At 39.7% G+C, this 15,656-nt stretch overlaps 1 protein-coding gene across 5 annotated transcripts in view; it reads right to left on the reverse strand.

The window, feature by feature from the left end:
* The window catches only part of plekhm3 (pleckstrin homology domain containing, family M, member 3), a 40,105-nt gene that overhangs the window by 7,848 nt on the left and 16,601 nt on the right, over positions 1 to 15,656 (reverse strand). For all 5 annotated transcript variants that reach the window (XM_044132897.1, XM_044132899.1, XM_044132895.1 and 2 more), the window contains 3 exons: positions 12,301 to 12,446; positions 11,847 to 12,040; positions 6,485 to 6,548 (listed from right to left, as the gene is read on the reverse strand). In XM_044132897.1, coding sequence (XP_043988832.1) covers positions 6,485 to 6,548; positions 11,847 to 12,040; positions 12,301 to 12,446 — 404 coding nt within the window. The remainder of the gene's footprint in view (positions 1 to 6,484; positions 6,549 to 11,846; positions 12,041 to 12,300; positions 12,447 to 15,656) is intronic.

Raw genomic sequence — 15,656 nt, forward strand, 5'->3', positions numbered from 1 at the left:
ATGCAGCTAGCCTGTTTCTATAGTTACTGCTGATTCTGAGATCTACAGGTTATGTCATGGCCTATGTTTTTGTCCCCTAACATTTTTTTTTGGTAGAAATTAAAGTTATGTTACCACATTAGAGATTTTTTTTAAAGTATGAGGTCATAAAATTTAAGAACGATCAGAGGTCAACTGCTGTACATGTGGAAAAGAATAAAAATAAGTGGAAGTATCATGTAGTCTAAAGTCTTTAGAGAATAGTGCACAATTAAGTTAAATTGTTTTGTATAATTTTTATTGCTATGTTGAAATTTAATGGACGTCCCAGGAGCTAACATATGGGCAGACGTGACTGAGACTTGTGCAAAGGCCTTTCTGATGACACAAGACTAAACTGTAATACGGTTCAATCCTGAAGAGGATGAACCTGAGATTATTTTTAATCACACACGCCCACACACAGGTGTTTGAACTCAAGTGTTTACAGATACGCTCCATATTGGGCTGCGGTTGCCACCAAGCATATCTTGTTTTAATTATTACCATGTGCAAATGTTTGTCGTCGTGGTTTCTCCGTTCTGTTTTTTCTCCGTTCTGTTTTTTCTCTCGTTCTGCTGGTGTAGAAGCAGACTTCTAAGGTGTTGTCTTTTATTCTCTTTCTTACATTTGTTCTCTCCCCTATACTTATTTCCTTTAAATCCTAGCTTTTAGCCCCACCTCTCTTCATTTTTTTGCATTTTTTTTTCTAATTCCTTTTCTCAATTTTGAGTCTTGGACTGCTGGAAAGGACAAGCTAAATGCAACGTATAACTTATGAACTTATTGATATGCATGTAAATAATACTTAGTGTTGTTTGAAGTGAAGGAGGTAAGTGAAATAGTTCTGAATTAAGCACGTTTTTGAACCTTGAATTATACTTTTGCTTTCAGTCAGTGGAAAATCTTATTTGTTTAAAAACAGTTTCTGAAAAAGTAGTAGAGTCTATTTTTTTTCTAAAATCTCCATGCTGTCTTTAGTTGCTTCTGTGTGAGTTATGCTAAATAAGAAGAGAGCCAGAAAGTGATGGGCTTACACAGACTAAGAGAAAGACGCAGAAGAGAGCCTGATGTTGGCTCAATAATTGTTTTTGCTCACTAATACTTGAAGTTGCAGCTATCATTACGACAGAACTCCAAATTATTGGAGACATTTGATGTCATATTTCAGAAATACGTTGGACGAAGTCGGACCTAAAGTCAGATGACAATACTCTGACATGTAATCAATAAAATCATTCAATTTTAGATGAAGTATGAATTTTGTTTTGTTGACAAAAACAAAATTGGCAGCAAAGCAATTTCATAATATATAAAACTAATTTGACATCTGCAATTCAATGGCTTACTGACTAAGCAAAATAATGTTGAATCAGATAAATTATTCATCGAGGCCGATTTAAAAAAAAATTATGTCTTAATAATGAGTCTGAAAAGGTTCTTAAAACTTAAAAACAATTAAGTGGCTTTAATATCTTACGGAGATAATATGAGCAATATTTATGAAAATCCTTAAATACAAAGAAAAATAAACGAATGCTTTACGTACACGGCTACAAAAGGCTTTGCTGAGGGATAAAGAAAGGGATTAAATGGCAACATGAGGCGTAATTCATGTGCTTTGAAGTAATTTATTGAAAAGATAGGCGCATATTTTTGGTAATTGCCAGAGTACAGCACAAGTCCACGCCATCTAATACTACTGTTCAGACAGAACCTAAACTATCAACCGAATTATTGATTTTATCTGGAAAAATCTCTGCACCTGGATTATCTTTGACCTTTTCCCCTTCTAAAAAAAGCTCCCACAAAACCCCCCCCCCAATAACAAACACCCACTTTTCAGCTTCTCTCTCTGCGCCCCTCCTCCTCCAGTTCAAACTCTTTCTCTGCTGCACGCAGAGTCTTTGTGCTCCAAAACCTCCTAATCCCCTAAAACTGCTGTTTAACAGCCGTTAGCGTGCCCTCCTCGTTCCCTCACACACACACACACTGAAGCTCCATTGAGAAACTGGACAGCCAGCTGGGATAACGAGGCTGGGAAGAACCGGGGTGAACTCTGTTTGGATAACGCGCTCTCCTCCATTGAAGTGAAAATACACAAAACTTGATGGATGTTGTGCATAAAGTGGAAACTGTCCCTCTGTTGATTGCAGGAGTTGCTAAAATTGGCCTTCAGTAAAACTACAATGTCTTCACAGCATCACACCATTTTTAATTAACATTTTTGCTCTTGTTTAAAACAGAAAACTGATATGATATTGCCATCCATGACATTTATTTCTAATTCAAATGATTTTAACCAATAAGACAGAATAAATAAGCAAATCCACAGTTTTTAAAGCTCTTGCTAAGCTGAATATTTTCTACTCTGCTCTTTCTGGAGTAATTGAAATATAGCAATGTGAAATTAGCAAAGTGCAAAAACTGAGGGAAAGTGTTGTGAAAGTGCCAACATTTACAGCAATAGAGGCAAAAGACAATCTTGACCCAGAGTATATGTATTATGTATATGTATATGTATTAGTACTGTATTATGAGGCTTGCTTTGTTTTTTTTTTGCTAGGGTCGAACTAAATTATCACCAGTTTAAGATGTCAGCCAGTTTTACCTGGCAGTTTTAATTTGTTTGCTAAAAAGCAGAAGATGACCAGAGATTTACGTTTTCAGCGTCACAATGGGTCCAAGCATTCGTCATGCAACAATACAGGCTTCACCTGAACAAATTGAAAGCTTTGGAATGTCCTAGCCAAAGTCTAAAACTTGATGCAACACTTAAAATGGACAGATGTGGAGAAGTCTCTGAGTGAGAGCGGGTTAATATTGATAGACTATAACTTAGGAAGATTAAATATTGTTTTTGAATCAGGAATTGCCTCTAAGGATTTCTAAGTTTAAAGGTGTGTAGCCTATGAAGTCAAGCTACTGTCGCCTTTTTGACATATTTTCACCAACTCTCAGTTGGTTTTTCAGTTGAAAAGTACATCATAAATGTCACAGTACAGGTGGGAAACACATCGCTGCTTTCCAAGACAGAATAGGGCTTTGTCCTGAAGAGGTGATGCTTGAAGACTGATAAAAACTGCTAAGCTGTCTTTTTGCCATCAATGTTAAGGTTCTTGGAACATTATTGAGCCACTGACCTGATTGGTGATTTATGAACGACCCCTGCTGCACCACTGCAATCATTTAGCTAATAATTTTTCACAGTAACATAAAAAAAACCCAAAACCCCGACTTCGTTTTGGTGCATGCTGTTACTTAGACAATAAAATGACAACTTTGAAATCTCAAATGACCGTGAAGTTTAGGACACCCGATACTTTTCCCGTCTATGTTTGCTCCGCCTGCGGCTGAACCCACGAGGAGAAGGTGGAAATCTTTCTGAGAACACCTAGCCTTTACTTAAGAGGCCTCTGTGTGTCTGGTCAAGTGTGAGTGGAGAGGCATGCCAGGCATACAGGGAATGCCAGGGTGTCACTGTGGGAAGCTGGCTGCATGCATGCACACAAACATTTTCTTGCTGCTACTTTAGTCTTCGCACAAAACCACAGAAACCGCCCCTAAAGCCGGCCGAGGAACTGCGATGAGTGTCCCTAGACAAACACATATGGCTTCTAGAAAACCAACTGGGTCCTTATTGAAGGGGGCTTGGGAGTTAGGGTGGAGGCTGTTTGTCAGGAGGTGAAAAGACTAATGTGGTCCAAGCTTTAGCCGGAGAAGCTCAGCCTTCGCTGACCTCTGAGCTGGAACAAAAAAAGCCACGTTGATCAAGTGCGTCATTTTATTCAGGAGGAGAATCAAAAGAAACAGGCTTGTTAATATGGAAAACCAATTAAGAGGCAGAGTGCTCGAGAATCTCCGACAGAGAGAGAGCGAGAGAAGTGGTGGTGGTGGGGGAGGAAAAGAGGAGAGGGCAGACTCTGTCAAAGACTCTTGTTGGAATTAGTAGCAAATGTCTGCTCTGGGGGGGTTTTCTGAGCGACTCGTCGAGCTTTAGCAGGGGAGCGCACATGTGTGGCGAGCGTGTGCGTGAGGCTGAGGGGATGTTGGGAAGAATGGAGGGATGTCACGCTTTGTTTTTCTGCCCGTTGATTCTGAATGTGACCAATTAGTGAAGCAGAGAGAGACACAGAGTGTGGGAGTGGAGGAGGAGGGGCTCCAATCCCTTTCACCGTGAGAGTCTGAGGCCGATCTCTGAGTCAGAGCGGGATGAAAGCAGAGGGGAAGAGAAGAAAATAAAAAAAAAAAAGAGAAAAGAAAAAAACGGGGGCAAGCTACTACATAATGAACATAATGACAAACAAAAGGACTTTTCAGTCATTTCTGCTCGCTTTTCCTCAGACCCCCAACTCAGTTTGACGGCTCGGTACTGAACTGCGGGGAGGCCGGGGCGTGTTTTCTTTTACTTTTTTTTTTTTTTTTTTATTTGCTACAAAACTGTGAGTCCTTCATGTGAAGCTGAAAGCAATGACATCTTTTAAAACAAACTGGAGACAAACGCGAGCAGATACAAAATCAGAGGACGGTCAGTCAGGAAAACAATCATTAGGCAAATAATCCTCTGAGGTGTTTTGACTGTTTCAGAGCTGAAAGGCAAGTTTACAGGAACTTGGATGTGAATTAATTCAACAAGCTAATTATCTATGAGGATTTTATTCTTTTTTTTTTTTGTTGCTATTTTTGACGTGCTTTTTCCACATCAAAAAGCTCTTTATCAGAACTGCATCATATTGAGAACATGTTGCACTGCTGTTGTAGAAAATTGGGGCAATTATGTTAGTTATATGCAGGAGTGCACTGACTGCAGCTTTTTGTCTGATCACCAATCTTTAAAAGGGGTGATCTGCCAATTTCAATTATAAATATGCATATTTTTTTTCTGAAAAGTTGCTAAATATAGTGACAAAGTTGCTAGATTAGCAACATTGGGGTGACTGTTAGTAAAGATATTGACTAATCGCAAATCTCCCAAAATTAAGAAAATTGAGGACGATTTGATGTCGTTGCGATTTATTGCTGAACCCCGATGTATATCATAAATATCTTTTTAGATTCTTTTCTGAATCAATAAACAATGTCCCCAAAACTCTTCACACACTTTAGTATCTCAGCTTTTAGAAACATAAACCCGAAGTGGGCATAAAGAAGCTAAAGTCCATTCAACTGGCCATATGTTACAGAAATAAATTAAGCAAATTGCAACTTAGCATCATATTAAAAATTTTGCAAGGCATTACTTTGTTTGTATCAGAGAAACCCATCTGTTAAATGTGGAGATCCTTCTTAGAACTGAATCTCAGCCATTGTTTAAACTTTGGTTAGACCAAAAAACAAAAAAAAGATGGAATAGTGAAATTATCCAATGGTTATCAATGAACTTACCAAACAGAGAATTTGAATTAAATTAGTCTCCAATTATCTCACATGTTGTGAAATCAGAAGGCTACAAACGCCACAAGCTTATTATTCAAGCTTTCTCAAACTGTTTAAAGGCATGTTCATCTCAATCGATGTAAATTTCTGATTTTAAAGAACAAAATTGCATCTACTATATTTTCTCTATGAAACTAGCTAAGAGACAGTGACGTGCGGTGAGGTTCATAGCTGGTGAGGCACTGACGTCATCAGAATCAGATTTGCAAATAGATGCATAGATTGACAGCAGTTTACAGGTTATATTTCACTTCTGCATCCTTACACATACAAACTGTAGCTCACAAAACACACATTTCCTTAAAAAACAAAACAAAAAATCACTATCTCTATTATAATCTATCGCTGCACTTGACTTGCTTCCCGAATCGTTTAGCCTAGCTCGCTGTCACTTACTCGGCAGTTGAGGAGTGAACAAGACGAACGTCTGGGATCTTGAGCGCCCCCTGCCATGAGGCAAGAGAACTGCCTGCCTCACCTCGAACCTGTTCTCTGCCGTTTATAATCGCTCATTACACGAAACACGTTACACAAACACAGTTGGTGACAAAAAGCACTGTACATTATATACATAAGCTAAATTATTGGAAATAATTTCACATATTAAATTTGTTTAAACCATTTTATTGACGCCGTACAGCAACATGCTCTCTCCGCTTAGCAGAATGGGAAAATAAGAAAATTCAGCGATTTTGAACAAATAAAAATCGAAATTGGTGAAGCTACATGAAAAATAAATATTTTTTAGTACAAACCACCGGATGAATCTAACAATTTAAATTACTTTATGATTATATATTTTCTTTCTTTCCATGGTGGCTGGTGAGGCACTGCCTCACCTGCCTCCCCTGACCGCACGTCATTGCTAAGAGATATAACTTTGGTAAAGCTAACAGACATTAAGCAGGAAGGTTTACCTTGATAAACAGAGTAAGAAAAACAGTGTATGTGTCGTTATTTCTTCATGTGTTATTATTTCTGTTGTATACGACTACATCTCCCATGCATGTTTGAGTGTGTAAATGTGTACCTGCTGCAGGTCAGCCAGAGAGTACAGGTGAATGTGCTGTAGAAGGTATTCCCTGGGAAAAATCCTGGTAGAGACACAAAAACATTTACTGCATCATTTTCCCCAAATCAGATCAACTGGTTAATATGAAGTAATTTTATACTGATGAAAACATCTAAATCTTTCCTTTCCCCATCAGATAAAAAGGAGATTGACCCCAGTATAGTTTATTATGTGCCACAAAGAGGCACATAATTGTTAGGTGGAAGGAAAATGATAAATTTAATTATCTTGGCATGCAAATATCTGAGGCCCTGCTGCCTCTAAATAAAACCCTTCAGAAGTAATCTAATTAGTAACTTGGCCATCTCCTTGCTACGCCGTTACGCTCAATTCTCATCTCCTTACAGTGCTCCGTCTGGGCTTTCTCCCATTGAAGTGGATTCCTACAGTAGAATTTCAACCGGGCCAATCAGCAAAGAGGAGGAGAAGTTGTGAATGATGACGACAATTTTCTGCGCCGTTTTAGATTTGCAGTCTGCCTGCAGTTGCAGCAATGGCGGGGGAAGAAGTGAAGGAAGTCGTTCAGTCTGTGTTGGACACGCTTCCAAATACTGAACAGCCAGCACTGCTATCTTCTCAGCAGAGGTTGATTATTTACAGTGCAAGCAATATCTAATAAGCTTCATGGGGTCAAACTGCCCAACCGTTAGCGATTGGATCAAATTTAAAACTTTGAGGGTGCAGACCTTCTGTAAGAAGCAAAGATTGGAACAAGGGGCTCAGATTCATCAGGCTATCTAATTAGTAAAACGCCTATTTGTGTGTATGAAGCCGTCAATCAGTATAAATTGACGGCGCTGAGGAAACTTCAGAGGTTTTAGCGAACATCAAGAAGACCAAGAAACACAGCCAACAAGACGAGGATTAAGGGTCAGGGTTTAAACCATCATCCCAACCTGTGAACATCCCATGGAGCTATGTTCAATCTGGAAATGGAAAGAGAATGGGGTAACTTCAAATCCACAGAGTCATGACCATCCCCCTGAACTGACAAACAACCCAACAGACCTAGAGTCCCATGAAAGCTTGGGTGGGAGAATCTGCTGACGGGAAGCGGCAAGAAGAAAAGCCACCGTTGAAAGAATCCATCAGGAGTCTTGTTTAAAATGCATCACTTGGTGTTGGTCTAGCACATAAAATCCCAGTAAAACACACTGAAGTTTGTTGTTGCAACGTAAAATGTGAAAAAGGTGAAAGGAATACAAATAATTTTGCACGTTCCTGCAGCAGTAACACTTCGAGGTCAGAATAAGGTTAGAGATGGTAAATAGCAAACAATAAAAGATTGTCTTCGGTGTGTGAAGACCGAGGCCTCCTCTCAGAAAACCAAGATAGACGGCACCGCGTCAAATCCCATCTAAAGCTGTGATGAGTGTCGCTACGGTACATGGACGTGTGTGATCCAAACACACCATGGCGACAGACACCACCGGTAATCTGATGTTTGGCAGGTTACCAACGGTTACCTCATCAGCATTCACGACAACAAACACGCAGAGACAAAAACTGAGATTGTGCCGCGTGTGTTGATCTTGATTAGAAACACATCAGAAGATTAGATTAGAAAGGCCTCACACAGAATTACAAATGTTACACAAATAGTAACTACTTAAATATTTATGTTTGCAAGACCTAGTAACCCTCAAGTCTACATTTTACAGCAATATCCTGAAGGATTTTTCAAATGGACGTGACCTGCCTTTTATTAAAACTGTTATCACTCTGGGATTATGATGGTTTACCAAAGGAAGGTCTGACTTCACTAAGTGTGTGCATTAGGAAGTAAGTGGTAAGTGTCAAGGTGTGTGTACGAAGGCGGCAAATCAAGGCTTTCTATCACCAAGTTACCTCACCCTACTTGAATTTTCAACAATCATTGAGAAATTACACAACAAGCTGTCAGGACTCAAGTTTGTTGTGTAATTCAAATTTTTATTATTTTACCAATTCCCCTGCTAGACAAATAACAAAGCTGGACCTAAAAGTGGAAACTTTTAAGCATTTTATTAGGATTTTAGCCAAACAAAATGTAGCGCTTAATTGTCAAAGGTAAGGAAAATGATTTTGGCTGCATTCGCACAGCAGGTCTCGATGCTCAACTCAGATTTTTTGCTGAAATGCGATTTTTCTTGGGTGGTTGTTCATACTACCAATTAAGCTGCTGTCTATGTACCGACTTCCAGTTGTTGAGCAATGGCAGCCAAGAGTACTGTTGGCAAAGAAAGCAATAAAACAGAAAGCACAACTAACAGCTACAGAGCATGGACTGCAACTTCTGTGGAGAAGTCAGTGTGGATGTTCAGTGAGAGCTGGTGTTTCCTGTCAATGACGTAAAAGTCAGATAAAATACAACATGACTGTTCAGAACGCCCGACGTTTTGAAAACTAACAGATATATATCTGATTTAACGTCACAAATGGAAGTGGAACAACTTGGAGTTTTTAGGATTGTGGGTTAAAAATGTCAGAAGTGGGCCATTCAGATTGCCATGAAAAACTTGGACATGAGTCCCATATGGGCGAAAATAAAAAAGTTAGATTTGGGTGGCATTTGCCCGCTGCATGAATAAACCTTCATCTAAACAAAAATTATACCCGTTTTTTCCCATTAAAGCTGAACATTTTTACTCCAATAAACCTGTATAAAAATTCTCTGTAACCTGGAGAGTTCAGGAATCGTCCTTATTAGTAAACAGAGAAAACACACCAGACAGTAGGAGATGAAAATAAGTGTTTAAAACAGAGTTGGGTTACTAAACACCAACCCCAACATTTCACTACACACTGCTTTCACCTCAAGGTTATGCAGTACTTTGACTTACTCTGTCCCATAAAATCACACTAAAACACAGTTATCTAAGGTTGTAAAGTGATAAAATGTGACAAAGTTCAGCTACAGCAGTGCTTCTCAATTCTGGTCCTCAGGCCCCCACTACCCTGCATGTTTTAGGTGTTTCCCTGCTGACACACACCTGGGTTGAATCTATGGGTGATTAACAGGCTTCTGCAGGACTTGATGCCTGCAGAAGAGGTCATGCAATCATTTGTATCAGCTGTTGTGAAACAGAGGCACATCTAAAACATGCAGAGCAGGGGGTGGGGGGGTCCTGAGGATTGGAATTGATTAGCACTGAGCTAGAGGAATGTACATTCAGGTTTTAGACACAAGTAGGAATCCTCTGGTTTGATTCAGGTTGTAAAATTATATCACTTCACAATCAAATGGACAACAGTGGAACTTACTGTGTACCATTATTTACTTTAAAAAAAGACGGCACCAAACCCATTCCCCCATGTGCCCCCCACCCCCCCAAAAAAAAGATCAGCTTGTTTACTTTTCTGCATTTTTTGGAGTCAACCTGACAATACATTATTTATCCCGGTATCCCTGGAAACAGAGGCCCTATCATTCCAACCATAGTTTACTAACAGCTTTAAACAACCAGCTGTGCTTGTGAAAGTTTACAGTTTTAATCCGCTGATTTTTTATTTTTTATCCGCATCGGCAGCAAAACAGGAATAAACGTTTTGATTGGCTGCTGTTCCCCAGGAGCCCGCCCCCAGCACCTGATGAAAGCGGTTCATTCCTCTGCTGGCTTAGCTGGTGCGTTTTGTGGAAACACAACGAACTGGAACGCAGTAAACACGAGCGCTGCCTCAACAGTCTGGTGTAAAAGTTAAACTGCGTGTGCGTGTCCACAGGTTTCTCTTTTCAGACCCCCGTCCGCCATGTAGACAGATGACATCAGGAAGGCTTTAGCGCCACAGACCTCATCAATCCTGGAGTGTTTAGAAGTGGTGGGCCGCTGGCCGGCATCGGCTAATGGGACAGAAGTAAACACAGAAAGCCACAACGCTTCTCTGAGCAGCAACTCGCTTCATTTAGCTGATCTTGGTCGAGCAAAGCAACATGAAAATATTTGAAACTTACTGGTGATGAGAATGTAAAAGTAATGTTTCTGTCATTCGAAAGGAGACGAAACGTCACATACAGAGGGGGTAGGTTTACACTACTGCATAATCAAAATTATGGCCAACCTAGAGATAAATTGTAAAAAAAATAATAAAAAAAAGTAAACGTGTGCGTCTCAGTTCATTCAGTGAATCATTAATGTCGAAGTTTTACATAAAGCAAAAATGTGAGGTTCAGTCTAATGTCAAAACGTCTTGAATATACCAATCACAAATGGTAAAAATAAGGTTTTTGGTATTCTGTGCAAATACACCATTGGAGTAAGACTGTAAAATATTGTGATGACAGTTATGATTAACCCACATGTTGACTCTTTCCTCTATTTTTCCTCCATAATCAAAATGCCCCCACCTCTTCCTGTGAGCGTAAAGACTGCAGATGCCATTAAGGCATCAAAGGAAATCCAGCCGAATGCATGAAGTCATGAGAACTTGGCCTATTAAATTTTGCGTCCAAGCAGTGCTTTGCAATCTTATTATTGAAAATATTAATATTTTTTTGTGCATCTACTAGTCCTATCACTTGATTAAAAAAATGTTAGCAGATTAATCACACTCAGATCATGTGAGATGTTAGAGGTTTGCATTGTTACAAATATTTAAATATATAAAACACAGCTTGTGAAATGCAGTCGTTCTGTGGAAGGTGTTTTGTTGTCAAAAGCTGTACAATAAGGTACAGCTGCAGTAACTGGTGGAATTTCATCTTCAGGGTTTCTTTTCATTAAAATAATAGTTTTATTTGAGTTTCCAACCTGCCGTAACATGGCAGACGGGTTGAAATTGTTTCTAGAGGTAACAAAGCCAGTTTGCCGAAAGGCTCCACCAGGTTTGCTGTCCAACCTTTCACCTTAAAACAGAGTCTTTTTTTTTACGGGGTTTTCATCAGGCAGCTGTCTAGCTCAAACACTTTGAGTATCCCTCCACAGTGCTCACATGAAAATGCTCAACAAATTGCGACCGAATTTCATATGAAATAAGAACTAGATTAATTAAACTCAACCATTTATTCCACCTTCATGTAGGATCTAATTTGTGTTGCTTTGATGGTTCTGGACAGAATTGTATCGTTTCCAGAGTCTCAGAATGTTTACTTCAGGTTGTTTAAGGAAAGAGCTGCTGCTCACTGCATCATTCAGGATTAACTAACCTTTTACCGCACTGACACGTATTCACCGGTACTTTTCCAACGGGAGCCTCTCACCTGGTTGTTTAGTTAAATTCAGGTGCCGACTCTGTGATTTAGGGCACAGAAGAGTTCGTTTTCACTCTCAACTGCTTTTGAACTACGACAGTGGCGCGTTCGATGAGGGCTCAAAAAGCAGAAGTGAGATTTCAGGCGACCTACCGTCGCCTCAGGTCTTCGGCGACGGTCGCCCTGCAGCTGAACAGGTAGGCCCTGAGCGACTGGAGCTGCTGACGGAGGCGCAGCACTGAGCTCAACGCTTCGCAGTGTTCGTACAGGCAGGGGTTGAGCTGCTGGATGTCCAGCAACGGCTCCTCGTACACAAACTCCAGGAACTCCTTGGCCTGTTTGGACACCTGGAGGAGCACGGCAAGAGTTTATTTTTGGTTGTGTGCACCGAGCACTGCCAACACATTACACATAATCCCAAGCAAGCTGTGCTTTTCATGCATGTTTTGTATGAAGTAGGCTTAAAGAACGGCCCGACAATAAAGGCTGCGGTTTGTGCAGATTAAAAAGGCGGGATGCAACACGCTCGTTCGCGAGCTTTAGAAATGCCTTGTGATTCTCTTTGGCTGTCAGACAAGGCCAGGCTGGCTGTGTGTGTTTTCCCCACCTTGTGTTTACTGGTGTCCCAGTTGTGCAGCAGCCGCGCAGGGATGAGGAAGGAGTTATCCTGATGGCAGCTCTGGCAGTAGTACCAGCCGCTGTAGTAGCAAACTTTTGCCTTTCCTTTGGACAGGCCGACTGGACGCTGGCAGCCTGAGGAGAGAGAGACAGAGTCTCTGTAAGCCTGGGGGCAGCCACTACTTATGAACAAGGTTTTCTTTTATTGTTAAATTAAAATGTTTGGATTTTCCAGACCTTTCACATGTCACTGAGACCAATTTTTGAAGCAAAAATACAAAACTTCACAGTAAATCTTTGGGTAGTCAGACTTTATTTATGGAAAGTGCAAAAACTAAAAGCTGTAAAGCAGGGGTCTCAAACTCCAGTCCTCGAGGGCCGCAGTCCTGCAACGTTTAGATGTGCCTCTGCTGCACCACACCTGAATAGAATAATGAAGGTTCTGGAGAACTGATCTACACAAGGTGGAGGTAATTAAGCCATTTCATTCCAGTGTTTTGTACCTGTGGCACATCTAAAAACTGCAGGACTGCGGCCCTCGAGGCCTGGAGTTTGAGACCCCTGCTGTAAAGCAAGTGGAGCAAGACCATGATGCCAAGGAAGATCGCTTTGATGCTTAAAAAGAAAGAAGTAGGGATGCAACTAATGATTATTTTAGTAATCGATTAAACTATCTAACAATCATTCAATTAATCGGATAGAAAAAAAATGGCCACATTCTGTAGATCTTCTTATTTAAGCACTTAAAACATTTTTATTAAATATTAGGAACAGATGCTAATACCAAGCTATTAGCTTCTTTTAAATGAGAAAATAAACACTTTATTGCCCAAAATATAATAAAAATTTTTTAGTGAATGCTCACTCATGTGTAGCAAAGGATGAACTGCAGCTAAAAAAACGTCCCAACACCAACATGTGTTAGGACTTTTCAGCTCTTTCTGCTTGACTGAACATCCTTACAGTGTAGGTCTGATCTGTTGATTACTTTGGGAATTGATTGATTGATAATTGGAGAGCAAAAGGTGTTTAAGGGGAGCATTTTGAACGGGGTGAAGCTAAGACGGCCACTTGAGGAGTTCAAGGTAGAAAACATTTACAGGCAAAGGTTTTGTTTTTATCTTAAATGAAAAATGTAAACGTTTACAGTGCAGTTTTGGCTCAAGTACCGTTCTGAGTACGTTGTTCTTTCAACAAATGGCCCATTAAGATTCTGCAAACTCCAGTTAATATTTAATCGATTACCAGACTAGTTGACAATTATTTGAATAATCGATTCATCATGATTAATCCGATTATTTTCTCAGCCCTTAAAGGAAACACGACGAAAATATTGGTAAAACACAAACAACATTTTTGCCTAATTGTTTAATGAATACTTGTCATTATTTAATATGACATTAATAAATAATGTCATTATTTTCACCTAACCCACACTGAGTATTTCTACATAAAACCCCTTTAAAAAAAAAACATCTGAGTTCCTTGAAAGCAAAACAAAGAAATGAAGAATAATTAAGAATAATGATTGGTTTGACGCTATGAAATCTTTTAGCTTTTGCTTTCAGTGATAAAATTATTAACACTGAATGAAAAAACAGACCCAAACTAAAAGTAGACTATGTAAAAGTTAATGCTCAGAGCTTCAAAATGTGCAAAAACAATCTGCCTGTCCAGGAATCCTTGGACAACAGGATTGCTGCTACTTTCTCTTTGTAGCCGCAACACAAGAATCCTAACCAAGCAATATCTCTGTACACCAGCAACTCCTACAAACTTTTTCTTTTCTTTTTTTTTAACTATTCAGCCTGATAGCTTCCCTGGCCTGCTTTGTCTTCTCAACCCTTTAAAGTTTGTGCTTCACCCAAACACCCGGGTCCGCTCTGTGATCAGGAACACCCAAACATTGGAGCGCTGAAGGGCTACAACAGGTGTCCCTTATCCACACCATCTTAGAGGATATAGAGCCTGGAGGAAAACAGCAAAGGAGGGAAATAGAAAGATCCGGAAGAAAAGAGATGGGAGATTCTTATCGGGTATTTTTAAACAAAAGTAGAACCTTACCTAAAAAAAAAAAAAAAGAAAGAAAAGAAAAAGAAAGACGGAAGTAGCTGAACATGTGTCGGCATGTCCACGGTGCTCCAACACAAGATGGGATAAAAAGAAGGAATAGACTAATGAGAGATGAGAGGAAAGAACGAAGGAGAGACAACAACACGAACAGATTAAGACAGATGAAGGGAGCCAACGCGGCTCAGCTATCTTTCTGTAATCTCTGATCAGCACAAACAATGCTGTAATCAACATTTAAAGCTATATCCATCCTTTATCCGATAAAAGACAGAAACGATACCCATGTTGGAACTCAGAGACGCTGTGAAGCAGTAAAATGTTTTCCTCTTTATTGGTGAAGTTACTTTCTTTGCAGTTTCTTTTTTCTAAATCAGTTGAGTCACTGGATCCCACATAAACACACCAATAAGCCAAACCGTTAAAATGAGAATATAACGTAATATGCATGCTAAACGTCAGAACAAATATTAGACTTCTGGGCATCTTCTGGGGGGGGATTCAATGCTACGTTAATGTTAAAGATCTAAACGTCACCAAAAGAGCTTCATTGCGTTCGTCAGTGTTTTCAACATCAATTCGGTTAAAAAAATACTTCATTTTTTCCAAAGGGAATAAGTTATCATATGGTGATGCTGTGGCCAGAAACGATCTCCTGTAGCAGTCAGTCTTGCAACAAACCTGAAGACGCCTCTGATTGAAGAGATGTCTTTTCAATCAGAGACGTCTGATTGAAAGAGACGTCTTTCAATCAGACGTCAGCATCGTCATTATCTAATGATGATGACAGCATCATCATTATCTCAGCCAAACTTCTATGTTACAACACCTAAGTTGTGTTTTCAAAAACTGCACCCGGAATTTATTTGGCCAAGAAAACCGTGACAAACAGAACACATAGGGCTCTGTATTTTAAGAAAATACCTTTTTTTTTTGTGTTGGTTCTTTAAAATTGCTAAAATGGAAGATCATCTTACTAACCTTCCACCACTCAACCATGGGCATTGCAATAATTATGTGTTACGGGGTCGTAAAGACACACTTTTGTACTGCGTTTTTCTTGCACTTTGACAAAAGTGTAACTGAAAACAGTCAAATTGGAAGTAAGATGTGTAATAAATTCAAATTTGCATTAATGCCAAATAAGTTTCTTATATAACAGCTGCCTGTCTCAATGAGTCACTACAAAGTTTATTCGCTGTAAGAGAAACCTTTTTTGCAGCCGTAAAATCTGTTTCGAGTTGAAACGAAGGGCAAAGGTCGTTGCAGTTCCAG

The sequence above is a fragment of the Gambusia affinis genome, linkage group LG11 (genome assembly GCF_019740435.1).
Source record: "Gambusia affinis linkage group LG11, SWU_Gaff_1.0, whole genome shotgun sequence".
NCBI classification, from domain to species: Eukaryota; Metazoa; Chordata; class Actinopteri; order Cyprinodontiformes; family Poeciliidae; genus Gambusia; species Gambusia affinis.